This window comes from Ceratotherium simum, chromosome 3, assembly GCF_057802395.1.
Source record: "Ceratotherium simum simum isolate JZ-2026a chromosome 3, ASM5780239v1, whole genome shotgun sequence".
Classification (NCBI taxonomy): domain Eukaryota; kingdom Metazoa; phylum Chordata; class Mammalia; order Perissodactyla; family Rhinocerotidae; genus Ceratotherium; species Ceratotherium simum.
In genome coordinates, this window is record NC_141902.1 from 46,728,351 (window position 1) to 46,755,513 (window position 27,163).

At 40.6% G+C, this 27,163-nt stretch overlaps 1 protein-coding gene across 1 annotated transcript in view; it reads right to left on the reverse strand.

Annotated features, from left to right (window-relative positions):
* Positions 1-12,219: 12,219 nt before the first annotated feature.
* The window catches only part of CYP19A1 (cytochrome P450 family 19 subfamily A member 1), a 32,756-nt gene continuing 17,812 nt past the window's right edge, over positions 12,220-27,163 (reverse strand). Inside the window, exons 4-9 of the mRNA XM_004421577.3 lie at positions 22,324-22,500; positions 21,741-21,855; positions 17,698-17,812; positions 17,103-17,265; positions 14,372-14,613; positions 12,220-13,090 (exon numbers count right to left, since the gene is read on the reverse strand). Of these exons, the coding sequence (XP_004421634.1) occupies positions 12,842-13,090; positions 14,372-14,613; positions 17,103-17,265; positions 17,698-17,812; positions 21,741-21,855; positions 22,324-22,500 (1,061 nt within the window). The 3' untranslated portion in view covers positions 12,220-12,841. The remainder of the gene's footprint in view (positions 13,091-14,371; positions 14,614-17,102; positions 17,266-17,697; positions 17,813-21,740; positions 21,856-22,323; positions 22,501-27,163) is intronic.

The window sequence follows — 27,163 nt, forward strand, 5'->3', positions numbered from 1 at the left end:
TTCTTTATATCTAATTTTCTGCCACCCTATCCCTCGATTTTAATACCTATACCAATGAAAACTTACAGGCATTTGTATTTACTATATTTGATTTTACAAAGCACCAAATCCCACTTTGAGTGTAGCATACAGGAAAAATCATAGATTTGGGGATCAGTCAGAGGGTTCAAATCTCTAGCTAAGAGAGTGTGGGCAAGTTGTTCTTTGCAAATTAGTTTTATCGTGTACAAATTGGGAAATAATCTCTACCTTGCATGATTGTTGTGAAGGTTAAATGAGATAACCTGGCCCTGGTAAGCACTAGGTGATGGAGAGCTGTTAGTTGTGGCATCTTAATGATTTATAACAATTCTTTCCTCTTCACATTTGCCTCAAGGGCCACACACGATGATGTGTCAGCCACTCCTGCATCTTCACAGGCAGGGATTTCTCCAAAGTGCGAGTTCATCTCTCTTAGCCCGTTTTTGGTTGTTTCTAGAGCTGTATGAGTAGTAAAAGCAGCAAGCCCAAACTGTGTTTGGGGAAGGTGGTGAGCATGCCAGAGGGAAAATGTTGTTGGCCAGGGAAAGTGTTCATTTCAGCAGGGAAGGGAGGCACAGTTGGGCTCTTAGCGATCCGGTTTGTTTGAGTATGAAACAAAGGCCACTCAGAAAAAACAGCTTATTTGCTTCAGCGAATCTGCTGGTTTGCCTGCAAGTTCAAATAGGGCATAAAGGGGTTATCTGTGAGTGGAATGTGTTCCACGAACGTCCTCAAGCCCCTGTAGCCGTAAGTTAGGCTTACGTGCAGACATAGTAGTGTTTTGAGACTTGCAGCCTACCAGCTGGTGCATGATGGCTGCCCAAGTCATCCATTCTGTGACCAAATTGCATGTTTGACCTGAAAGTGAGAATGCCTTATAAACTCAATGTGCTATTAAAGCTTAGATAAAAGGGAAAAAATGGTGTTACGTTTATGAAGCAAAATAATAACTTAGAACCAAAGCATTGAAATGACTGTAGAATTCCTCTGGTGTAATTCATATTTACAGATGGGTTTACTGAGGTTCGGATTGGTGAGAAGACACCTAAATAATCTCCAGAATATGCACAGCTATGAAGAGAAGTTGGGCCGGGTGAAATATGAGGATAATACCTGCCTCATAGTATTGTTGGGGGAATTAGATGAAATGACTATGTGAAGGGCTTAATAGAATAAGAAAGTAACTACAGTTATTATTGTTTTCTGAGCCTGAAAGAATGAACACACTGTGACAATGAACTGGAATGGGAAAGAGGCAGATGGGTGACGTATTCTCAGCTATACATCCATCCAAGCTTAACAAGGCTGGAAGAGGAAGTCTATATGCCACGTGTCTGGCTGTATCTCCTCCATGACAAACACTTGGCTATTTGGAAATAATGTGATGAAGGACTGCATATTTCATTTATATCTGCAATCCTTGCCAAATAAAGAAATTGCTTGACAGTTGTCCATCATGATGGGCTTCTTAGCATTTGCCAACTTGGTGAAAATGGAGGCAATTTTACAGCCATCATGAGATCTGTTTTGCCCACTGTGTGCTTATAAAAATTACTTATAGGGGCTGGCCCTGGTGGCCTAGTGGTTAGGTTTGGCACACTCTGCATTGGCGGCCCAGGTTTGGTTCCTAGATAGGGACCTATACCACTCGTCTGTCAGTGGCCATGCTGTGGCAGTGGCTCACGTGAAAAAAAAGGAAGGTTGGCAGCAGATGTTGGCTCAGGGCGAAACTTCCTCAGCAAAAGAAAAAAAAATTACTACTTTTTCTCCATTTTTTTTTTATAATGCAGTACTGCATCTGAAATGAATTGAAATTGTACAAAACAAAAAATGTTCCTAGTGGTTAGGTAATAGCCTAAAAGCATCTGATAATTTTCTGTTGAGGCAGCTTTTGAAATCCACATGTTAATACTACCACCTTATACTAAGTGAATTATTACAGCACTTTCCCATGCACTATCTCTTTTGAGAAAGAGCTTCCAAACATACATGGAAAGTGGGCAAGGCAGGTAGAATCATCCAGATTTTTATGGATGAAGAAACTGAGATATTCCCCACCTCAATCCTTGAGTAAGAGGTGGAGAATGAGCAAGCCTTCAAAGGGGTTCACCCAGCATCATAAGGCAGGAGAGCAGGGAACCCAGGACTAGCCTCTTCGGCCTTCTAGTAGTGAGTCCTATTGCAAAGAGGTGGCATGATGGTGGGACCAAGGGCTTTGGAATGAGAGGTGGACTAGAATTCAGCTTGCTCATTTGCCAGCTGAGTGCTTGAGGGCAAGTCTCCCAAACTCCCTGGGCCTCTGTCTTCTCATCAATATAAAGTGGGGCTTCCCGGGGCAATCGTACTAATGTGAGAGTTGTCATGAAGCTTGAAATGAGATCATGGATGTGGAAGCATCTGGCACATCTTCTACCCCTTCTACTGCATAAAAAGAAGTTTGAGGGTGTTATTAGTCAGTCTAATTACCGAGCACCATCATCATCATGCCCAGTGTTTACTGAGAGGTTGCCTGTACCAGACACTGTACTAAGAGCTTCACATAAATGATCTCTTGTAATCCTCACAGCAACCTTATGAGGTAATTATTATCCCCATTGGATTGATGAAAAAAAAACTGAGATATGGAGAGATTAAACAGGTTGCCCAAAGCATGTTTAAGAAAAGGCTGAGCCCTGATTCAAGGCTTCACTGCCTCCTTATTTATGGAGTCATAGAGCTGAAAGGAACTTAAAAAATCACTTGAGCCACAGGTTCAATTTCCATGTCTCGTAATTTAAGAATTTTGTTGCGAGAAATGTTTTGCTAATAAATTAAAATATTGAAATTTTTTAAATATTTGCTTTTGGTTATAATTAGATTCAAGGCTATTCTTGTAATGATTCTCATTGTTCTGCACTTTGAAATGTTTTCTTGATGGGAGAGAAAAGGGCAGGTATACCTAATGGGCTGGGCTTGATGACCAGGTTGCCTTGTCTAAAGGCATTTTGTTTGTCTTGCTGACCTGGTAAAAACAGGATATGGCCGTTGACACCCTAGACAGAGGCCAACACCTGCTAAAAGCTGCAGAAAGAGAATGAAGGAGCAGATTCAGGTAAGCCTTGTTTGGGTTGAGCCTGGAGGGTTCAGCCCTTGACTTTCCTTTGAGCTAAGTCCAACTGAAAGGACCACAAATTCCATTCAATTCATTAATTTGACATAGTTTAATTTAGTAAGTCTTTCTGCAAGCATGGGTGAGAGATTCAGGCCCAGAGCTCAATTGATACAGGAGATTTAGAAGGGTCCAGCTAGCATTCTTTCCAGTGGGCCAATGCCACACATTTATGTGGAATATTAGCACCATGAACGGTGAAAGGTGCTGCTTAGAAATAAAAAGTGACAAATTCCAACTGGTATTTCTCAGTACATGCGGGCATTCTGAATGTGATTATTTTCCACTTGGGAAAGGGAAAAGTGGGATGTCAATGAAGCCACAGGGGGATGTCCGGTACACCTAAGGATAGGTGGGTACAGTTGTCCTCACAATTGGACTGTGACAGAGCCCTTATATGCATGCATTTCACGGACAATTTACACATCCCAGTTCTTTGGGAGCTGGTGAAAACAGAATCCACAGCACATTTAAGAGTGACAATTAAGTACTTAATAATGAGGCAAAATTCTGAAGAGAAAACAGGATTTTCAAATATATATTCATCAGCCCACTGAAAAGTCAATGGTATTCCAAATTCTCCAGGCCAAGCCTATACAAACATATGGGGTTTGTCAATCCAGGCCAAGCAGAGTGAAAAGTTGAACAATTACCCAGGTAATTTGATTCTGAGAGAGTTTGCTTGGATCATTCAAACCAGCACTTCCCCTCTTCCTGTCCTCCCCCTGCTCCCCACCCTCCACCCCTCGTTTTCCCCCGGCATATTTTTGTATCTGCATTATCTATATACAACCATATCAACCTTCCATTTCACTTTGACTTTATGGACATAGGCCTTGGCTCCATATATACACATAAAATACTGTAGATCTTCCAAGGGAATTGGATGGGTCATGTACACTGCTCCAAAGTCTACTTTCCTCTGCTATGCAGCTCCAGCCAGAGGCAAAGTAAACTGTGTGTTAATAATCATTGGGTGAATTAACTCAGAAAAATTAAATTTAAAATCCTGGCCTTTCTTTCAGGAGTTGAATTATTTGGATGATTGTCTAAACTTCACTACAGACATATCCAGGTACACAGACATAGTTCCGTGCATGTTTAAGCCATATAGATGATCCAAGTAATTCCAAGTTCAAATATTTCCTTCTTTACTAAAACCCATCCTTGAATTTTTAGGATACCTGCCTCTTTACTTGGTTTCTGGAGTCAGTTAAAGTATCTATGAGTAAGAGTGTCTATTTAGTACTGATCTTGAGAGTCAATATGAGGAGTCAGGATGGGGGATGGAGATGGATTACAAAAGAAAGAAGAGAGCTCCCGCCCTCAAGGAGCTCACGCTCTCATTTTGTACTCAGTTGTTGCCCAATTGCCAAACAGCAGGATGAAAAGAATATTCAAATATCTAGATGGTGGGTAACTCAATGGCAAACATTTACATATTTGTAAATGAGTTTAATTTTTCAGTTTTTAAATGGCACTTGGTACATACAGTCATATAACACAAGTAAAGTGGTATTTGGAAAATTAACTCATCTATTTGATTCCCTCTAGAGAGCTAATTCCAAGGTGTGCATTTTATCCATGGCTATACAGAGTGATTCAATAAACTGGAGAACTATTAAATCTCTAAGGTAACTGTTAAATCTGAGGTAGGATAAAAAATGATTGCAGGGGGCAGAGGTCAAGATGGCGGCGTAAGCAGACTCTGAACTCACCTCGTCCCGGGGACACAGCCAATTTACAACTACTCATGGAAAAATTACCCTTGAGACAGAACTGAAAACTGGATAAGAGGAACCCCTGCAACAAAGGGCAATCCTAATTGAGATGGAAGAGGCAGAAATTCCCCTCTGGAGAGAAAAAACGCTGCCTTCACAAGCCGCAGCGCATCCCGGCCGCCGGGGAGCAGCCCATAGGTCCGCAGCCCTCCCTGGAGGCGCGGGGCCCTGAGCTGGGGAACGCCCCCGCTGTGGGCATTTTGTGGACCCAGCACGATCGAGACAAGTGGCATAATATCTGACTTTGCCTGCTACTAAAACAGTGGGGAGTACCCCCAGAAAAGCTGGTTCACAAAGAAATTAAAACCGGCTCTTAAAGGGCCCACACGCAAACTCACCCGTTTCAGAAAGCAACCTAAAATCACTGGAAAGAAAGGTGCACAGTGCTTTGGTGAAAAGAGACTCACCTGATAGGCCCTGAGTGCATCTTGGTGAGAGGTGAGACCTCTCCAGGGACTGGGACATTGGCTGCAGCCATTTTTGTGGCCTGGCGTGGGCATGCTGATACAGACGCCATTGGAGTTCTCCCTGGGGCCTGCTAGCCCAGGTCTGCCCCACCCACTAGAGTACCGATTTAATCCAGCTCAGCCAGGGCAGGCAGCCCACCCTAGAGACTGGCCCCACCCAACAACAAGCCCTCAGACTACTTGTGGGCCTGCATAGATTGGTGACTGGATTCTCTGCAGCCTGGCAACTGAGCCGACTTCAGTGGGGCAGGGCGGGCACAAGGAGCGGGTGGAGAGTGTGGGGTGGTGGTGGATTGTGTGAGGCTCCTGCCGTGGAGAGACTGGGTCCACTTCAGGAGGTCGGGGCATGCACACTGGGCAGGACTGTGTTGACTGTGTGTGTGGACCTGTGGGCGGTGGGGCTTGTCAGCTGCAGAGGACTTGTGCTTCTCAAAGACCCACATAGGGGGTTTGCCCCACCTTCCAAAGCCTGAAACAATTGGGTGCTCCGGTGCCTGAAGCCAGCGCCACCCAGCTGCTGTCCTCAGAGAGCTGACAAGAGACCTAAAGGCTGGAGGCTTATAGCAATTGTAAGCCCCTGAGCCTAACAACCTACCACGCTGGGGGTCTACTCTCTTAAAAGAAATTCTGCAACACATATGTGGTATTAGAACTTACAGCCAACTGTCCTGGGGCTCCCCACACCTGATAAAGAGACTGAAGGGCCCACAACAACTACAAGCAGCTGAGCATTACAACAGCTGGCCAGGAGCATAACTCAGCCTCCCTGGGCGCCTACAGGGAGAGCAAATAGGCCACAACAGAAGGACACATGCAGCCCACATAGGGGTCACCCCTGGAACATTGAGAACTGAGGGAAGCACACTGCAGGCTTCCTAATACATCATTTATATAAGGTCACCTATCCAAGAGCAGGAGACATAGCCGACCTACCTAATACGTAGACACAAGCACAGGGAAAGAGGAAAAATGAGGAGGCAAAGGAATACATTCCAAGTAAGGGAACAGGACAAAACCCCAGAAAAGGAACTAAGTGAAACAGAAATGAGCAACCTACCTGACAGAGAGTTCAAACAAAGAGTGTTAAGGATGCTCACTGATCTGGGGAGAAGAATAGATGAACTCAGTGAGAATGTCAACAAAGAAATGGAAGATATAAAAAGAATCAATCAGAAATGAAGAATACAATACTGGAAATGAAAAATTCACTAGAGGGACTCAAAAGCAGAGTAGAGGATACAGAAGAATGGATCTGTGAGCTGGACGAAAGACTAGAAGAAATTAGCCAAGCTGAACAAGTAAAAGAGAAAAGAATTAAAAATAGTGAGGACAGTCTAAGGGACCTCTGGGACAACATCAAGCACACTAACATCCATGTTATAGGTGTCCCAGAAGGAGAAGAGCGAGACAAAGGGGCAGAGAATGTATTTCAAGAAATAGTAGATGAAAACTTCCCTAACCTAAGGAAGGAAACAGACATCCAGGTACAGGAAGCACAGAGAGCACCAAACAAGATAAACCCAAAGAGGCCCACACCCAGACACATCATAATCAAAATGTCCAGACTTAAAGATAAAGAGAGAATCCTAAAAGCCGCAAGAGAAAGACAAGTTACATACAAAGGAAACCCCATAAGGCTATCAGCTGACTTCTCAGCAGAAACTTTACAGGCTAGAAGAGAGTGGCACAATATATTTAAAGTGCTAAAAGGAAAAAACTTATAGCCAAGAATACTCTACCCAGCAAGGTTATCATTCAAAATGGAAGGAGAGATCAAAAATTTCCCAGACAAGCAAAAATTAGAAGAATTTGTCACCAAGAAACCAATGCTACAAGAAATGTTAAAGGGACTGATTTAAGGGGAAAAGAGAAGACCACAAATAGGAAAAATTATCTATTTCCATGATAAGAGGGTAATGGACACAAATGCACAAAAAAGAGGTTAGATATGATATCAAAAACATAAAAGGAGGGAGGAGGGGAGTTAAAGAGTACAGCTTTCAGACAGAGGTCAAACTAAAGAGACCATCAATTCTGTATAGAAGGAGAAAGGAACAGAGACGGACTACTAAAACACTGAGAAAAAAAAAAGTTAAAAAATGGCAGTAAGTACACATTTATCAATAGCTACTTTAAACGTCAATGGACTAAATGCTCCAATTAAAAGGCAAAGGGTGGCTGATTGGATAAAAAAACAAGACCCATATATATACTGCATACAAGAGACACACTTCAGACCTAAAGACACTCACAAACTGAAAGTGAAGGGATGGAAAAAGATACTCCACGCAAATGGCAATGAAAAGAAAGCTGGGGTAGCAGTACTTATATCAGACAAAATAGACTTTAAAACAAAACTGTAAAAAGAGACAAAGAAGGGCACTACATAATGATCAAGGGAACAATCCAACAAGAGGATATAACACTTTTAAATATCTACACACCCAATGTAGGTGCACCTAAATATATAAAGCAATTATTAGCAGACATAAAAAGAGAAATAGACAGTAACACAATAATAGTAGGGGACTTTAACACTCCACTTACACCAACGGATAGATCATCCAAACAGAAGATCAATAAGGAAACATTGGCCTTAAAGGACACACTAGAACAGATGGACCTAGTAGATATATACAGAGCATTCCATCCAAAAACCAAAGAATACACGTTCTTTTCAAATGCACATGGAACATTCTCCAGGATTGATCACATATTAGGCCACAAAACGAGGCTCCATAAATTTAAGAAGATTGACATAATACCAAGCATCTTTTCTGACCACAACGGTATGAAACTAGAAATCAACTATAGGGAGAAAATCAGAAAAGTCACAAATATGTGGAGATTAAACAAAATGCTACTGAACAACGACTGGGTCAATGAAGAAATCAAAGAAGAAATCAAAAAGTACCTGGAGACAAATGAAAATGAAAATACGACATGCCAGAATTTATGGGATACAGCAAAAGCAGTTCTAAGAGGGAAGTTTATAGCAATACAGGCCTATCTCAACAAACAAGAAAAATCTCAAATAAACAATCTAACAATGCACCTAAAGGAACTGGAAAAAGAAGAACAAACAAAGCCCAAAATCAGTAGAAGAAGGGAAATAATAAAAATCAGAGCAGAAATAAATGAAATAGAGACTAAAAAAACAACAGAAAAAATTAATAAAACCAAGAGCTGGTTCTTTGAAAAGACAAACAAAATTGACAAATCTTCAACTAGACTTACCAAGAAAAAAAGAGAGAAGGCACAAATAAGTAAAATCAGAAATGAAAGAGGAGAAATTACAACAGACACCTCAGAAATACAAAAGATTATAAGAGAATACTGTGAAAAGCTATGTGCCAACAAATTCAACAATCTGGAAGAAATGGATAAATTCTTAGAGTCACACAACATTCCAAAACTGGATCAGGAAGAAGTAGAGAATTTGAATAGACCAATCACCAGTAAGGAGATCGAAACAGTAATCAAAAACCTCCCCAAAAATAAAAGTCCAGGACCACACGGCTTCCCTGGTGAATTCTACCAAACATTCAAAGAAGACTTAATGCCTATCCTTCTCAAACTCTTCCAAAAAAGTGAGGAGCGGGGGAAGCTCCCTAACTCATTCTACGAAGCCGACATTACCCTGATACCAAAAACAGACAAGGACAACACAAAAAAAGAAAATTACAGGCCAATATCACTGATGAACATCGATGCAAAAATCCTCAACAAAATACTAGCAAATCGCATACAACAATACGTTAAAAAGATTATACACCATGATCAAGTGGGATTTATTCCAGGTATGCAGGGATGGTTCAACATTTGCAAATCAATCAACGTAATACACCACATTAATAAAATGAAGAATAAAAATCACATGATCATCTCAATAGATGCAGAGAAAGCATTTGACAAGGTACAGCATCCATTTATGATAAAAACTCAGAATAAAATGGGTATAGAAGGAAAGTACCCAACATAATAAAGGCCATATATGAGAAACCCACAGCTAATATCATCCTCAATGGTGAAAAACTGAAAGCTATCCCTCTAAGAACAGGAACCAGACAAGGATGCCCACTGTCACCACTCCTATTCAACATAGTACTGGAAGTCCTAGCCAGAGCAATCAGGCAAGAGAAAGAAATAAAAGGGATCCAAATTGGAAAGGAAGATGTGAAACTCTCACTATTTGCAGATGACATGATTTTATATATAGAAAACCCTAAAGAATCCACCAGAAAACTTTTAGAAGTAATAAACGAATATGGTAAAGTTGCAGGATACAAAATCAACATACAAAAATCAGTTGCATTTCTATACACTAACAACGAAGTAGCAGAAAGAGAAATTAAGAATACAATCCCATTTACAATTGCAACAAAAAGAATAAAATACCTAGGAGTAAACTTAACCAAAGAGGTGAAAGATCTGTACACTGAAAACTATAAAACATTGCTGAAAGAAATTGAAGAAGACACAAAGAAATGGAAAGATATTCCGTGCTCTTGGATTGGAAGAATTAACATAGTTAAGATGTCCATACTTCCTAAAGCCATCTATAGATTCAATGCAATCCCTATCAAAGTTCCAACAACATTTTTCACAGAAATAGAACAAAGAATCCTAAAATTTATATGGAACAACAAAAGACCCCGAATAGCTAAAGGAATCCTGAGAAAAAAGAACAAAGCTGGAGGTATCACACTCCCTGTTTTCAAAATATACTACAAAGCTATAGTAAGCAAAACAGCATGGTACTGGCACAAAAACAGACACACAGATCAATGGAATAGAATCGAAAGCCCAGAAATAAACCCACACATCTATGGACAGCTAATCTTTGACAAAGGAGCCAAGAGCATACAATGGAGAAAAGAAAGTCTCTTCAACAAATGGTGTTGGGAAAACTGGATAGCCACATGCAAAACAATGAAAGTAGACCCTTACCTTACACCATACACAAAAATTAACTCCAAATGGATTAAAGACTTGAATGTAAGACCTGAAACTATGAAACTTCTAGAAGAAAACATAGGCAGTACGCTCTTTGACATCGGTCTTAGCAACATATTTTCAAGCACCATGTCTGACCGGGCAAGAGAAACAATAGAAAAAATAAACAAATGGGACTACATCAAACTGAAAAGCTTCTGCACAGCAAAGGAAATCATCAACAAAATGAAAAGACAACCTAAAATTGGGAGAAGATATTTGCAAACCATACATCTGATAAGGGCTTAATCTCCAAAATATATAAAGAACTCATGCATCTCAACAACAAAAAAACTAACAACCCAGTTAAAAAATGGGCAAAAGACCTGAACAGACATTTCTCCAAAGAAGATATACAGATGGCCAACAGACACATGAAAACATGTTCAAAATCATTAACTATCAGGGAAATGCAAATCAAAACTACCATGAGATATCACCTCACGCCCATCAGAACGGCTATAATTAACAAGACAGGAAACAACATGTGTTGGAGAGGATGTGGAGAGAAGGGAACTCTCATACACTGCTGGTGGGAGTGCAAACTGGTGCAGCCACTATGGAAAACAGTATGGAGATTCCTCAAAAAATCAAGGATAGAACTACCATATGATCCAGCTATTCCACTGCTGGGTATTTATTCAAAGAACTTGAAAACACCAATGCATAAAGATACATGTACCCCTGTGTTCATTGCAGCGTTATTCACAATAGCCAAGACTTCGAAGCAACCTAAGTGCCCATCAAGGGACGAATGGATAAAGATGATGTGGTATATATACACAATGGAATACTACTCAGCCATAAGAAATATGAAATCCAGCCATTTGTGACAACATGGATGGACATTGAGGGTATTATGCAAAGCGAAATAAGTCAGAGGGAGAAGGTCAAATACCGTATGATTTCCTTCATTAAGTAGTAGATAATAACAACAATAAACAAACACATCGAGACAGAGATTGGATTGGTGGTTACCAGAGGGGAACGGGGGAGGGAGGAGGGCGAGGGGGATGGTTCGGCACATGTGTGTGGTGATGGGTTGTAATTAGTATTTGGGTGGTGAACAGGATGTAATCTGTGCAGAAATAGAAGTATAATGATGTACACCTGAAATTTATACAATATTATAAACCAATGTTACTGCAATAAACAAAAAATTTAAAAAAAATAATTGCAGGGGTTCCTTCTTGATCATGTTCTCTATTGATCTGTTGCCCTTGGCTTTTGGGGACATGGAAAGAAAGAGGGGGAAAATGTCGAGGGAGAAGGATAATGGAATAGGAGGAGCATTCCTTAGAAGTTTGAACCCACTGAGTTGTAGAATTAGATATAGATTTAGAGTACTTCCTCTCCCCCAACAGCTCATTGGAGCTGTTGTAAGAGTTAATAGATGCTGTTATTTAAAATTATCTCTCGGTTATCCACACTAATGGAGCTAAGCAACAATGCAAACAAAGAAAAGTTTTTTAAAAAATTATTTTATTGAGGTAATATTGATATATAACACTGTGTAAATTTCAGTTGTACATCATTATAGTTTGGCTTTACATAGACTACATCGTGTTCACCACTAAAAGTCTAGTTTCCATCTGTCACCATGCATATTTGCCCCTTTACCCCTTTTGCCCTCCCCCCAACCCATAAGAATTTTCATTTGAATTTTAAATGCATATGTGAATTTTTTTTTCCTACAGCAGACATGATATTAATTATATTTACTCATGCTATTACTAAGTTACTTTGATTACCTGAATCATACCTAAATCAGTGGTAAGTGGCTGAGGCATCAACTGAGAGACGGGGAAAGGATAATCTCCAATTTAACTTATGCCACAGACAAATCACATGATAAACAAGAGATAAATGATTATAATTCATAGGAAAAGTCAAATGCTGAATTTGTAAGCATTTCTCCAAAGACTACGAAAGTTGCAGTGGCCAAGCCCACTGAAAACCAAATGAAAGCACCTTTATTTGCACTAGCAGGTGTGTTTGGCTCTAGGTACCCAGACATCAGCCTGGCCTTTCTAATAAACTTGAGTGCTTCTGCCCCAGACATTAAAATACTCTTGGGGCAGTGCAGTGAAGATCATGTGGCAAGCAGGACATAAGTTTTGCCGATGGCCTATCTTTTCCAAAGCATATTTTGTGGAATTGGGCCTTTACGGCTGCATTTTCTTCACTGACCATTTCCCCCACAAACTCTTGGCCTCTGCATTTTCTTTTGCAGTCTGGTTCTCTGGTTTGGACAAGATCAGATGACTGATGTCTCCTGGCTTGCTGACAGCCCATAAGGAGGTATGCCTATAAAATGCCACAGGCCACTGAATGTTCACTGTGAGAATGACACTACCTGGCAAAGATGGATAGTTTGCATGTGAACTACTGATGAGAAATGCTCCAGAGTAGGTACTGACCAAACTTATTTAGTGTTTGAGGCTCTTGTCTGAATTTCTTGGGATGAAAATCATTTCCAGCAAGCTGCTAGTCTCATCTGGGTGCAAGGACAAGTGGTTTTTCTTCTGCATATTTTCAATACTCCCTCCTTGTAACGTCTGCACACGGAATCGTCTCAGAAGTGTAACCAGGATCACCTTCATCATCACCATGGCGATGTACTTTCCTGCACAGGCACGGGGCCCAAAACCAAATGGCTGAAAATACCTGTAAGGAACCTATGAAAATGATCAGACAATTAGCCAGAATATTAAAAGCTAGAGTCATGCAATCTCTGTTTGATTCACCCTGAAAACACTGGTCCGTCAAAACGCTCTGTTCTGGAGTCTCAGCCGCACCACTCCTTCACTGAGATGAATGACTGTAACTCAAATCAGCCTTTTTCTCCATCCAGTTTGATTCACCCCTTTGTGACACACACCCAACCTCAGACAGTCTCCAGTTTTGCTTTTCACATAAATGTACTGGGATAAAGCAATGCAGAACATCTTATTATAGCCACTGTTAGCATACTCAACCAGTTCTGTGGGATGGCCACAGCTTCATGACTGTTCTGCAGTCACCAAAGTAAAGACTGTTTTTGTGCAATGCCATATAACCTGATAACAAGGGACAAATTTAGGCAAAGATGTGGATTCCAGGCCTATTAGTGCTGAGCATCTAAATATTTTTAGTTATGCAAAAAAATTAATGGGGACCACAGCTGTCTGTCTTGTCCACATCTGGACTTACATAGTGCCTGGCACGTAGTAGATGCTCAATAAGACTTTGTTGACCAATTGTCAACATGGCATAGGTTGCTCATCTAGAAATAGAATGAATTAGAGAACTGGATTAATTAAGATTGTGTTTCTACATCATATGCAACTGGAAAAAGAGGACACTGAGGGAACTGGCTGGATAATTCACTTTAAAAAACATCATTGCCTAAAATTTGACCTAATGAAAGCAGAATCTCCAGTATACTTCAATGATAGATAAAGCAAAAGCTGAGGCTCTTCTGATTATCAAGTCCTATTTAGAATGGGACCTAGTGCTCAGAGGGCCATTTGGTGAACCAAAGGCAGACTGCCAAAACCAAATCTTTTGGTCTCATTTGAATTTCATCTAAAGCAGAAGTGGACTTTCCTTTGCTTAGATGGTGCTACAGCTGAATCTACATGATGACAAAACGACAAGTTTAAATGGAAAAGTAGGTTGGTTGGGGTAAACAAAATTTGCCTCATTTTAGCCAAATTAAGGGCCTGGATTTTTCCCATTTCTACCTATTGTGTGGCCGCCATGTAGACACCTCCCAGAGCTGGAGACCCAGCATCCTTCACTTGAGGACGAATGTGGTAGCCGTGTTCTAAACTAGGGAAAACGTGTTCTCCTGGTGGGGTGGTGAGGGCAACAAGTAAATAGAATGAAATATACATGGTACAAACACAGAACCAGAGCGGATCTAACACTAGACATTTCCAAGAGTGGCATACTCAGTTTTAAGGAAGGGCTCTTACATTCTTCTCAAAGTTTTCAAGAGTAAATTCATTGGGCTTGGGGAAAAACTCGAGTTTATGCATTCTTCCAATATTCAGGATAATGTTAGTCCCCTTTTTCACTGGGTAGCCGTCAATGACATCATCCTCCAAGGCTTTGCGCATGACAATGTCCACGACAGGCTGGTACCGCATGCTCTCATAAATACAGTTTTCCACCACTTTTAATTTTTGCATATCATCAATCCTTATGTCTCTTTCACCTGTGGGAGCAGATTAAAATGGACAAAGGAGGTAACATTACTTTCAATATGTGATGGGCTTTAAAACTCCCATAGTTTCCACAGAACAGTTTGCTCTTTGTTGAAAAAAATGTATATCTATAATTCTAATGCAAACCAGCAACTTGGGCCAAATATGTTATGTTTGGTCCATAGAGTGGTTTATAAAAATTCAGAGTTGAGGCCAATTATCTTAAAATCTGGGAGATTTCGTAGAAAAGACTGGATTTCTAGAAAAATCAGAAAACCTGGTAACATTAGACCTACTTCCCCACGTGGCAATGATGGGCTGAAGTTGAGTGGCCGATGAGCCCTTTAGAAGGGCATCCACTCTGCAGTCCCATTTGGATCTACCCAATTTGCTTCAAACATTTATCTGCCTGGCCTCTGAGGTCTTTGAGTTTTGTTCCCTACTCCAAATTCCAGGGGACATTCATTTCTTCTTTGGTCAATGTGAGATGGTGAATTTAATTGGTTTCAATGAAAATTTCTCCTCTGGTTACCTGTGTAGTCGTCTGCCTAGAACACGTCACTGATAGCCCCTCCTCCCCATCTCATCAAGAACAACATGTTGAGGTAGAGTGGCAAGAACCCCCATCTCCCCACCACAGCAAAATGGGTGCCTCAGATCAGCTGGGTGAGCTGGGGATTGACAGATGCCCCCACTGTCTCAGATTGGCCTGACACTGGTCAGAGAGGCTGGGATTACTCCCAGAGTTGGCAAAGCTTCAGAGCATCCTCAAATGGGCTACCATGTTTGCGGAATCAAAAACAGCCCAGGGTCCTGTCCCTGTACAACTATGCCATTCAGGAAAGGTCTCATTTGGTCAGAGAACTCTAACAGACTGTCCCTCACATACTGCTCTTTGTACACTGAAGGGTCTATTGGGGTATATTTATTTGGGGTGGAGAGGTAGAAGGGAAGATGATGGAGATGGTAACCAAAGGTGTTCCCTAGGAAGTAATTACCACATGTGTGTATCCAGAGGGGGCACGGACACATGTGTGAATGGTTCTGCTGCTTTTCCATCTTTGCAGAGGAAGTGTCGGGGGACACCATGGGGAACTAACACTTTTCACCTCTTGAGGAAATTGTATCAAAGGCTTATGGCCTCAAGAGCAATTTCCCCCCTTGTTCCCTGAACTCCATCATTCTACGGCCCTCTCTTCACTCCACTGAGACTGTTTGTTGAGGGCTCTTTCTCCCACCAGCCTGTGAGCCCCATGAGTGCAGCGATGGCACTGGCTTGTTTGCTGCTGTGCCCCTGCACCTGGCACAGAACCAGCAACTGACAAGGGGCACTCGAGAAAACATTTTGGAATTTAGAGTCCGGATGTTATTCTGGCTCCTTGCTATCTACCTTGCCAGGCAATCTCCCACCTACAGCGATGCATCTCCAGACCCCTTCTCTCACATATTTAATTAACCCTTTTGTGAAATTTCTCCTCATTGTCAACTATTTCAAGCAGCACTCAAATGGTTTCTAAAAGATGGTGCCTTTCCACAACCAAATAACTTGTTTCACACAGATCGTGTAAGGTCAAGAGAGAAAAGTCTACGTCATTACTGATATCTCTTCACATTTGTCAGCAATGTGTTCCTAAAAAGATTATCCATGTGAAAGACATTCCAAATAAGGAATTCTGTTTTCTCCCAGAAAGCAATTCTGATTTCTTCCGCATGTGGCAGTGTTTCTATGGAAGGGTGTTGATATCAGGCGCAGTGGGCAGAATGATGCTGAAGCAGAGGCAGAGCAGGAAAGAGGTAGTGTTGGGGAATTGCTGAGTGGGGACCTGGGGGTTCCCCTGCAGAGGAGGAGGAGAAGGTGGAGGGAAGAAGGGGCCAGTGTCACTGGATTCGGGAGAGAAGGAAACTTATAATTCCCCTGCCTTTGTTCTCCCCTCTCCTCCTCCTTCTGCCACCAACTGGAATTTCCTTTGTGGAGGGACTGCTTGAAACCCAGAAACACTGCTATAAATGACAGCCATTTTCCTGGGTGGAGCCACAAAAGCCTTTTGTCACTGATAAGGTAGGCAGGACATTGTACTTGATGCCATGTTTTTTAAAAACAGACAAATACAACCATATATGTGTGTTTACGTGCACACAAAAAAAAGATCTTGAAGAATACACAGCAAACTATTAACAGTGGTTCCCCCTGGAGGATGGGAATGAGGTTGGGGAGGAGAGTGAAAGGGAATGACGGATGTCATTTTCTGCTTTATACATCTTTCCATTATTTGGATTTTTTCATTGAGCACATATTATTTTTATAACTAAAAACACACAGAAAGAACTATCTTTTTAACCTATTTGGCATAACCAAAGTGTAACAAAATGACTTGCTTTATTGTTCTCTGGGTGGATTATAATAAAAATTTTGTTTGACATCAGATACTTAGGACATAAAGAGGTGACCTTCAGAAGAAATGGTTTTCTAAGCTCTATTATTTGTTTGATAAATTCCTACCAACAACAGTCTGGATTTCCTTCATGAGTGCCTCTTCAACCTTAGGGTGCTGGGCAACGAGAAATAGCATGAAGAAGACAGAGACAGACATGGTGTCTGGCGCTGCGATCAGCATTTCCAATATGCACTGGTTCACATTCTCTCTTGTCAGGTCGCCACGTTTCTGGACAATCAAAAGAGGGGAGAAAAATTGGAAAAGTGAATCATAGTTTCAAAAAAGGAGGAGAGGTGACACTCAAGGATCAACAACCTCAACAAAATGAAATCATAGAAATTATGTGTCTCTGTAATTGACTATGGACATTTTTCATAACAATCTTCAGCTGAGAGCTGAACAGTTTAACCAATTATCTGTGTATTTAATGTCTTTGGACTCGTCCATTTTCATATTTTGTATTGTGCAGTCATAGAGTAGTTTTAATCTTAAAGGTCAGTTTTACCAGAATGTCTAATGAGTGGGCTACTTGGTTTGGGCATTATAGAAGTACTGGAGAAAATACTTAAAAGCAGAAATATGCACGAATTACAAGAGGGAATCTTTACACACCCATGCACATATGTTATGTGGGGAATTATGGTTAGTTTAGGTCAGTACCTCGGCCAAAATCAGCTCAGTGGCAAAATCCATATGGTCTTCCAGTTTCTCTGCTGTAGAAATCCTGTATCTTTTTTCTTCTATCAGAACTTCCAGAGAATCTTTCAAATCCTTGCTGGAAAAAAAAAGAAGGTAAATAGAATCTATTTGTACTGAGTTAAGACATCTAGAAAAATGGATTCATTTGCCATTTGTTTAAATAAAACGATCTGCTTTCATTGAAGCCATTAGTGCTTATGAATAACTGAATTTATACTTAATTCTTCACTAATATCCTTAAATTGCATACATATTATACTTTATGTTAAGGAACCGGTTAGCTAAGATTTCTAGGTACTGGTAGCAAAATCAAGGCTGCAACCTCCACTTAAGGGTTAAACACTGGTACCATAAGGCTAAATCCAATCACATTTTCTGATTTTTGATTTGGCCAGCACAGTGTTTAAATTATAAAACCAAAACCAGTGAATGCCTTTAGTGGGGGTGTGCGCTCCTCAGTCTGCCACAGACACCTCCATTTCCTGTTGTCTTAGATCTACCCAGCTCACTTTGATTTTCCCAGCCCTGAAGACTACTGAGTTTGAGATTCCTGTTCTACAAAGTCAACTCAAGTGACTGAGTATTATTCTTGATATTTTTTCCTGAACCTTGCAGTTTCTGCCACACAGTAAACACTACGTGAATATTTGTTGAGTGAGTGCCTGGCTGCATAAATATGTATATGCATTTTGACAGCGTGGTGGAGGGACGGCACCCTGGACAGAAGGTCAGGCTCTAGTTTGGGTTGTTCTCTTTCTAACGTAACCTACTTTAAGTCTCTGCGTCTTACGTCTCTTTTAAACTGAAAGGATCAGACTAGATGAACAAGAAGGCCACCTTGAGATCTAAATTCTGTTATTCTTGCCTTTGTCTTTAAGTGTATGCATTCATGTGTAAGTGCATTGTTCCCCAATCTCAGGGAACAATACTCTGTATTACATTAAATGTACAAGAAATCTGTCTTTCAAATTCTTGTTGACATGGTCACCTACACACTTAAATACCCTGTTGATGCTGTTGACATAAATAGCTCTATGTTTACTCCAGCTCAGCAGGAAAAGTAAGGCAAGATTCTTTAATATTTCTGCCATTTTTTAAAAGTTTCTTTTGGGCATCTCAAGGAAAATGTTTAAACATGTTGAGAGATATTCTTCAGCATAGTATAGTAATTGTGTCATTCCAAATGAGGATGCCATCTATTGTGTAACTCTGTAAGTGTGCCTATAGACACACACACACCTCCAGATATACACCAGGGATATATTCACATGCATTCATTCATCTACCCATCCATTTGTTCAGCAAATATTTGTTGAGTATCTCCTACACAGAAGGAACAGATATTCACTCAGTTGGTGGGCTGAGAATGCTCATAGCATTCCTACCTGAGCAACAGCCCCTAAATGGTCAGGGAGGTATTGAATTGCGCCTACACTCTGAATTCATAGAGAATTCCCTGATGGAACTATAGCCACTTCTGAGTACCTACTTCCTCCCTGGGCCAGAATCAGGGGTCTGTGAGTGCCCATTGGGATTCCTCCTATTCGGGTTAAAGTTGGTCCTACATAAATGTATACATCTGAATTTATATTCCCTTAAAAACTGGGAGAATTGAGTTCAATGATGGTTTTCAGGGAATAGGAAGTTTCTAACTTACAAACATGCATTACCATAATGCATCTGTGAAATTGTTGTTTGGAACTTTGAATATATTTTGCACCAAAACAATGGTGGCTAGGTTACCAGTCTACACCACAAACACCTATTTAAGATATTCTGTGGCTGAAAAGAGTTACACTTGTCATAAGAAAAAGCGGAAAACAACACTGCTGTAATATTGGGAATTAAAAGAGGCAAAAACATAAAATTGAATAAATAGGGATAGGAGTAGATGTCCCAGAATCTTCTCCATATATACATATATGGAGAAGAAATATATATATATATATATATATTTTTTTTTTTTTTCCCTGAGGAAGATTTGCCCTAACATCTATTACCAATCTTCCTTTTTTTGTATGTGAGCCACCATCACAGCATGACCACTGACAGATGAGTGGTGTAGGGCCGTGCCTGGGAATTGAACCCAGGCTGCTGAAGCAGAGCATGCCAAACTTAACCACTAGGCCATGGGGCTGACCCCTATAAATATATTTTTAGAGAGTATTGGCATGATAGAGAAAGACAAATACCATAGGATCTCATTTATATTTGAAATCTTTAAACAAACAAAAATACCCCTGAGCTCATAGATACAGAGAACAGATTGGGGATTGCCAGAGGGGAGAGGTGGGAGGTGGGGGAAACGGGTGAAAGGAGTCAAAAGGTACAAACTTCCAGTTATAAAATAAATAAGTCCTGGGGATGTAATGTACAGCATGGTGACTATAGTTAATAATACTGTATTGCATATTTGAAAATTGCCAAGAGAGTAGATCTTAAGAGTTCTCATCACAAGAAAAAATAATTTGTAATTATGTATGGTGATGGATGTTAACTACACTTATTGTGGCATTCATTTTGCAGTATATACAAATATTGAATCATTATGTTGTACACTTGAAACTAATATAATGTTATATGTCAATTATACCTCAATAAAAAAAAGTATTGGCATTATTGCAAGGGCACAGGAAGGAAGGAGATTAAAAGATTTCTCTAGGTCTTTACTGCTCTACGATATAGGAGATACAAACTAGTGTTCTAACCGTTGGCAAATATAGAGAGGGAATGTTGCTGAGCTAATTTCTGCAGAAATGTAAGAGAAATCATTATATAGTCTCATGCAATAAGTTTCTATGGGCCAGTTGGTGGAGACCAAAGCTAAACTAATGGCCAAGAACTATACAATGAGACTCTTCAGACCACCACCAAATCTGACCACAGTGAAGAAGTAAATCCTTTATCTCACTGATTCAAGTCACAATAAGCTCTGGTGGAAACTAAATGAAATATATAAGGAACCAAGTGTCCAAGTCATCCACCTAATACTCATCAACCACATGAGAATATATAAAACAACAGTAAGTTGGCTTCCTCCCTGAAGACTAATATTATTGAATTTCAAAATACACAAATAGGATAAAGGTGGGTCTTCAAACAAGTTTGGGAACTTTTAGAGATGGAGAATTTAAGATGGTGAGAGACATCTGGGGAAGATATGAACAGAGGGACACGAAAGCTAACACATTTAGCACCCTGCTCTGTGCTAATTGCCCTACATATAGGATCTCATTAACTTTATCCCCACTCCGGAAGGTAGGTTATATTTTACTTTAAATAACTTCCCAAGACCATTTAGTTACTAACTGGTAGAGACAGGATACAAACCAGGTCTGTCTGCCCCTAGATCCCATGGGAGGTGGTAGTGTTTAGTGGTCGGCTACTTACACTCTAAAAACCCATTGATTAGCTTATAGGTCATTGGGCATTTGTCCAGTTTTCTGCTAGACTAATCTGAGACCAACGCAAAGCCATTTAATGATGGTTTCAGGATCCCCCAGAGACACAAGATATATAACTAAAGAAAAAAATCACACATTTTATTGAAGTTCATTATGAAAACATTCTTTTGAGCCTGCTGTCAATGCCTACAAGTTGAATTATGTTAAATTCATTCTGAAGCAACAGAACTATAAAATGATTCTGTGTTTCCATTTCCCCAGACATGCAAAGAGAATTTCACAGATAATAATGATAGGTTAAGCCAACCCTTCTCTTCAACTCAAAATATATTGCAGTGCCCTAGTTCCAGAGATGGAGCTCTCAGACCACCCACTTGGCCCCCTTGCTGAGAAGCTGCCTGGGCCAAAGTCTTCCTTTACTCTTTGGTCTGGCCACATGCAGCCAAAGTGCTGTAAGAAGTGTTTCATCACAACTTAATCAACAGCTCCCTTGTGGGCTCTGGAGAGCAGAAAGCTCGCAGAAGAGGCCAACAATAGCAAAGACACAACCAAAAACCAATCCAGTCTCACTGATAAATTTCCTGAACTTGTATTACTTACACAGACTTTTCATACTTTCTGTACAGCCAAGAAATCTTAAAGAAGATGTCTGGTTTGAGAAGGAGAGCCTGCCACGCATCAAAATAACCCTGGATTTTAACCACGAGGTTTTTTTCTGTAAAAACAAAAAAAGAGCAGAGCAGTTGAGGAAAATGTGAGCTCAAGAAGGGTACTCTGAGCAGAAAAGGTCCCCTGTAGATTCTCCCACCAGTCTGGGGTTCTAAGCTGTATATCTATACATCATGCCCAAAAGAATGGTTGGAAATGGTTAAATATATTGGTTTGATTGGTGGCATGAACCAATCACAGTTGTTAAGTTTTGACTGTGGGTAGAATCCTATTTCATAGAGCGATGAGGAGAGATACAAAAGAAACAGAAGATGGCCCCTACTTTACAGAAATTTATATCTTAAAAGTGAACAAGGCAGACACACCAGGAAAAAAAAATCTTAGGAATGTTTAGAAATATTTAAACAAGAGCAATGTACCAAACAGTGTATCTTTACTTGAGTCTGTTCTCCTTCTCATCCCCTTGTTCAATAAAGGGCAGAATGTCAAGTCACGAGAATGAAAATTTCAGTACCGTCCAAGGGGATCCTCAGGAAGAGTGAGTTGGAGGCGTCCAGCATGATACGTCGCATGAGGGTCAACACATCGACATAGCCCAACTCATTGGTGACCTCCTCCAACCTGTCCAGATGTCTCGTCATGGCCTCAACACAAACTGTCACCATGCATGCAAGGCCAGGGCCGCTCAAAGCTGAAGGGACACATCAGAGAGTGAGCCACCACGAACTCCAGGGCATGCACAAACCATCAGGCAATTTTGGCTTCTTATGTTTGGAGCTTAATTGCCCACAGTTTTTTATTCAATAACTGGGTGGAAATTTTTATATTCTTTTCTTTTTCATTAGGAAGATTAGCCCTGGGCTAACATCCATGCTCATCTTCCTCCACTTTATATGTGGGATGCCTGCCACAGCATGGCTTGATAAGCAGTGCACACATCCGTGCCCGGGATCCAAACCTTTGAACCCCGGGCTGCAGAAGCGGAGTGCACGAACTTAACCACTACACCACCGGGCCGGCCCCTTTATATTCTTTTTAAAACTTTCTTTATTCTCCTAATTTTCTACAAGCATGTATCACCTTTAGGTTAAAAATGAATGAATGGATGGATGGATAAATAAATAAATCTTATTTTAAACAAACTATTCAAAATTAAACTTTTCTTCATGCAAATCATTTGTGAGACTGCAAATGAAACATTTAGTACCTGGGGTCATAAACCACAAATCAGTGGTTTTTCATATTTATTGTATATATTTTCCTCTTTAAAAGATTTGGATTTAGCTAGGGTGATATTTATTTTCTGTTTCAAGAGGGAGCAGGATATTGCTTAAGAACTAGTCAAATTGGACCTTAACTATTTGATCTAAGGTGCTTCCTGTTTCATTGTAATTTATATGTTTAAAATGTTAGTCTTATAATACCAAAAGTGCCCTTCTCTTAATTTTGGTTTCTCTTCAAACTACTTCCAGATTTATCCTACTCAACCAATGCCATAACAGCTAATCAATTCTTTGTTTGCTTAGCAGTCTTTCCCACTGGACTGAGAATTCTTTAGGGGCAGTGACGACCTTCTATTAGATTGTACTTTGAGTCCACAGTACATAGTGGCCCTCAAAACATATTTGTCAAATAGAGGAATGAATGAGTGGATGGACGGATGGATGAACGAATGAATGAAAGTAGGTAGGGTGAACTGGCTCTGATCTCACCCTTTGCCCTGCTCTTGACCCTCTGAGCAACTAGTGGGTCCTGATAGTGGGTGATCTATCTTGAAAGTTTAACTCCAAGTCTCCCTTTCTCTCTTTGTTTTAAGTTTCTTTAAACTTTCTTTAGGAGTAATCTCTCTTTATAATGTCTTTTATATTCAGACTTGCTGTTAAAGCCAGAGTCCTTGAAATGCAAAGAAAAATCCTGGGGAACTTTATAGGCATAATTCTCTCTTTAAAAAAAAATTCAGTTGCATTGCAGAACCCCCTGAAGGCAGACTTTGCAAATAAGAAAGGAGGCCTGCTGAGTGGTTCTAGACTCTAAGATTTCTCCTAATACATAAAAAGGAAGGTTGGGTTGGTAGCATACTTTCTGACTATAGGAAGGACTTGGCAGATGGGAAAGGCCAGTATATTGTTCCCTGGGTGACTATCACATCCACAAGTGGGACAAATGATTCCTTAATGACTCAACACTTTGCATAGAGGGTTGGCTTTGAATATCGCTGGTGGTTTTCTCTCAGGCTGATGTATGATTTGCCTTTTATCCAAAACTCTGAAACCACATTTCAAACATATAAGCAAAATGTAATATCATTGCTTATATGGTATTGTGGTGTGATATGCTTATGTGGTATGATATAGATACGATTTTATTTTCTAAAATGTGCTAAAAAGTACTGAATTTTATCCAGGTTGAAAAAAAATAGAGCAAGGAGTCAGCAAATTCCATTACTATAGACAACTCTCTTTGCAGTTTCAGGAAACACAAGCTTTTTCTCACCCCCTCCCCCACCCCCACTTCTTCATCCTCCCAGGATGGGGCCATTACCCAAGCTGCACTTAACTATTTCTCCACAGACACACCCAAGGAGTCAATACCTTCATTAACATTACTACGTTAGATACCAAAACCTGCCCAAACTTTCTACTATATCAGTAAATCTAATAAGGAGCATAACTCTAAAAGGTCTGTCAAAAAATGCTTAGGACTCTCATGGATTATTAAAAATGTCAGACACAACAGTCAACTTTCCATAAGCCATTGGCCCTCTATTTTTGGCATTTAATTTGGGTTCGGTTTTGTAATGCCTTTATTAGAAAATCTGATCTTCCACATATAGAGCTAATCTAAAAAAAGTCACAAAGATTTTTTGATTAATTTCCAAGTACTGTAGATTCTACTCTTTTAACATCTCTTCTGTTGGTGCCTTCCCTGTATCACTGCAGGAGCAGTGAGTTCTCACTACTCACAGCCATGCTTCCTTCCAGTTAATTGTTCACTCTGCTACCAGAGCAGTTTTTCTAAAACACAAATACGTTTATGACATTCTGCTTCAAACCTTGAATGATTTCCCATAGCTTTTGAGATTAGCTCAGCTCCTTGGCTTAGTGCAGGAGTCTTTGGTGGCTGGCCCTGCCTTCCCCTTGGCCTCATGCCTGCACTTGTCTGTGTCAGACACAAGGGCCTACTTCCAGTTTCCTGGACATGTAGTGCTATCTATCCCTCTCTGCCTTAGAGTATCCTGTTCTTTTCTCCTGTGGAATGTGTCCTTGTCACACTTTCTTAATTTGGATAGCTTTTACTTTCTTTCAAAACTCATCATAAGCATGCACTCCTCTGAAAAGCCTGCCCTGACCCCTCAGTCTGTTTTAGGTGGCCCATTTGTCTGTGCTCTGTAGCACTCTGCACACACCTCTAGCATAACACATCACTCAGGATGGTATTTGGTGATGTGTTGATCTGCCACTCTGCTCACCCCCCCACATTATAAATTCCTCAAGGGCAGGGATCGTGTCTTGTTTATCATTGTATTCCAGGCACCTAGTTTAATGATGAGAACACAGTAGTTTATTAAACAAATGGACGAGTTTAGAGATTCTATTAATTCTTGCATGTCAAGGTAGAGGATATTGGTATATGAAGGTTAACTGCTCCAAAATACTAGTTCACACACTCCTAATACATCTGGGCCAAATGACAAAGTACAATTAAACTTAAATGTGTATAGGATCTGACAGCATTCTTTCATTTATTCTTTACAATATCCCTAGAATTCAAGTTCTATTGTGTTTATCACCTTTTGTGGATCAGGAAACTGATGCTCAGCGAGGCTGAGTGACTTGTCCAAGGTCATATAGTAGTGAAGTGACAGAGTGGGGCTCAAACTCACAACCTATAATCCTGAGTCCTGTCCTCTTTCCATTAATCCATTCTGCAATTTTGTAAGGCATAGAGGATTGATCTGCCTCAACATGAGTGGTAGGCAGAATAATAGGCCCCTAAAGGTGTCTGGGTCCTAATCCCTGAATATGGGATCAGGGAACCTATGAATATATTACTTTACACAGAAAAAGGGACTTGGCACATATGATTAAAGTTAAGGACCTTGAGATGGGGAGATTGTTGTGGATTATCTGGGGGGACCCAACCTAATCACATGAGTTCTTAAAAGCCAAGAACTTCTCGCAGCTGAGATCAGAGTCAGAAAGAGATGTGATGACAGAAGGATGGTCAGAGACGTGTGATGTGAAAAGGACTCAACCCACTGTTGCTGGCTCTGAAGGCAGTGGAAAACGCCACAGGCCAAGGAATGTGGGTGGTCTCCGAGGCTGGAAAAGGCAAGGTAGCGGATTCTCCCCTGGAGCCTCCAGAAAGAAACACAGTCCTGCCAACACCTTGATTTTAGCCCATTGAGACCCATGTCAGACTTCTAACCTACAGAACTGTAAAATAATTAATGTGTTTGTTTTAAGCCCCTAAGTTCATGGCAATTTGTTAAGCAGCAATAGGAAACTAATACGATGGAGTCTACAATGGAGTTGTGCTGAGTTTTGGTGATGGTAACTCTGTGGAGGGGGATCACCACTCAGCTGGGACAGGCATAGCTTTTCCCTGTCTCAGCAGCCACACAGGAGGCATCTAGGTTCACCACAGAAGCTGGCTGGAGGGAAGGATATTGATGGCGTGTGGTAGGACCTAAAATCCATCTAGCCCCAGATTCCCTCACTGACAACGTTTCCAGGGCATGATTATCTTCCTTGATGTTAATGCATATTCCCTGACAGCTTCATTTCCAGCATAATACAGCAAAGGGAGAAATCACTAGACAAAGAGGCCTGGGATCGGGTCTCTGCTCATCCATTACTCGCTATGTTGCCTGGGCAAAATTCACAGCTTGTCTAGGACTGTACTTCCTCAACTACATAACTCAGCGGCTGGACAAGATGATATATACAGTCCTTCCCAGTTCTAAAATTCTCTCATTTTATTCACAAATTGCTTTCTGTTAAAATGTCTGTGATGTCCATCAATGATTCTGCAAACACATTGTTTGCCTATGCTTAATCCAACAAATGGCCGACACGCTAAATTCTTAATTGATGTGACCCTAAGCAGAGAGCTTCATCTCTGCTTCACATCCATGAAATTGCTTTGTGTATCAACGGGAAGAACAGAATTTGTGGTGGTTGAAAATGTAGGCTCGGGCATTGTCTCCTGGACCACCATTTGCTAATGTTGGAAGCTTGGGCATGCTACTTAACCTCTTTGTGCTTCAGTTTTCCCATCTGTAAAATGTTGCTGCAGGATTAAACGATCAAGTGCTTAGAACAGTGCCTACTATATAGTAAACGTTAGCTCTT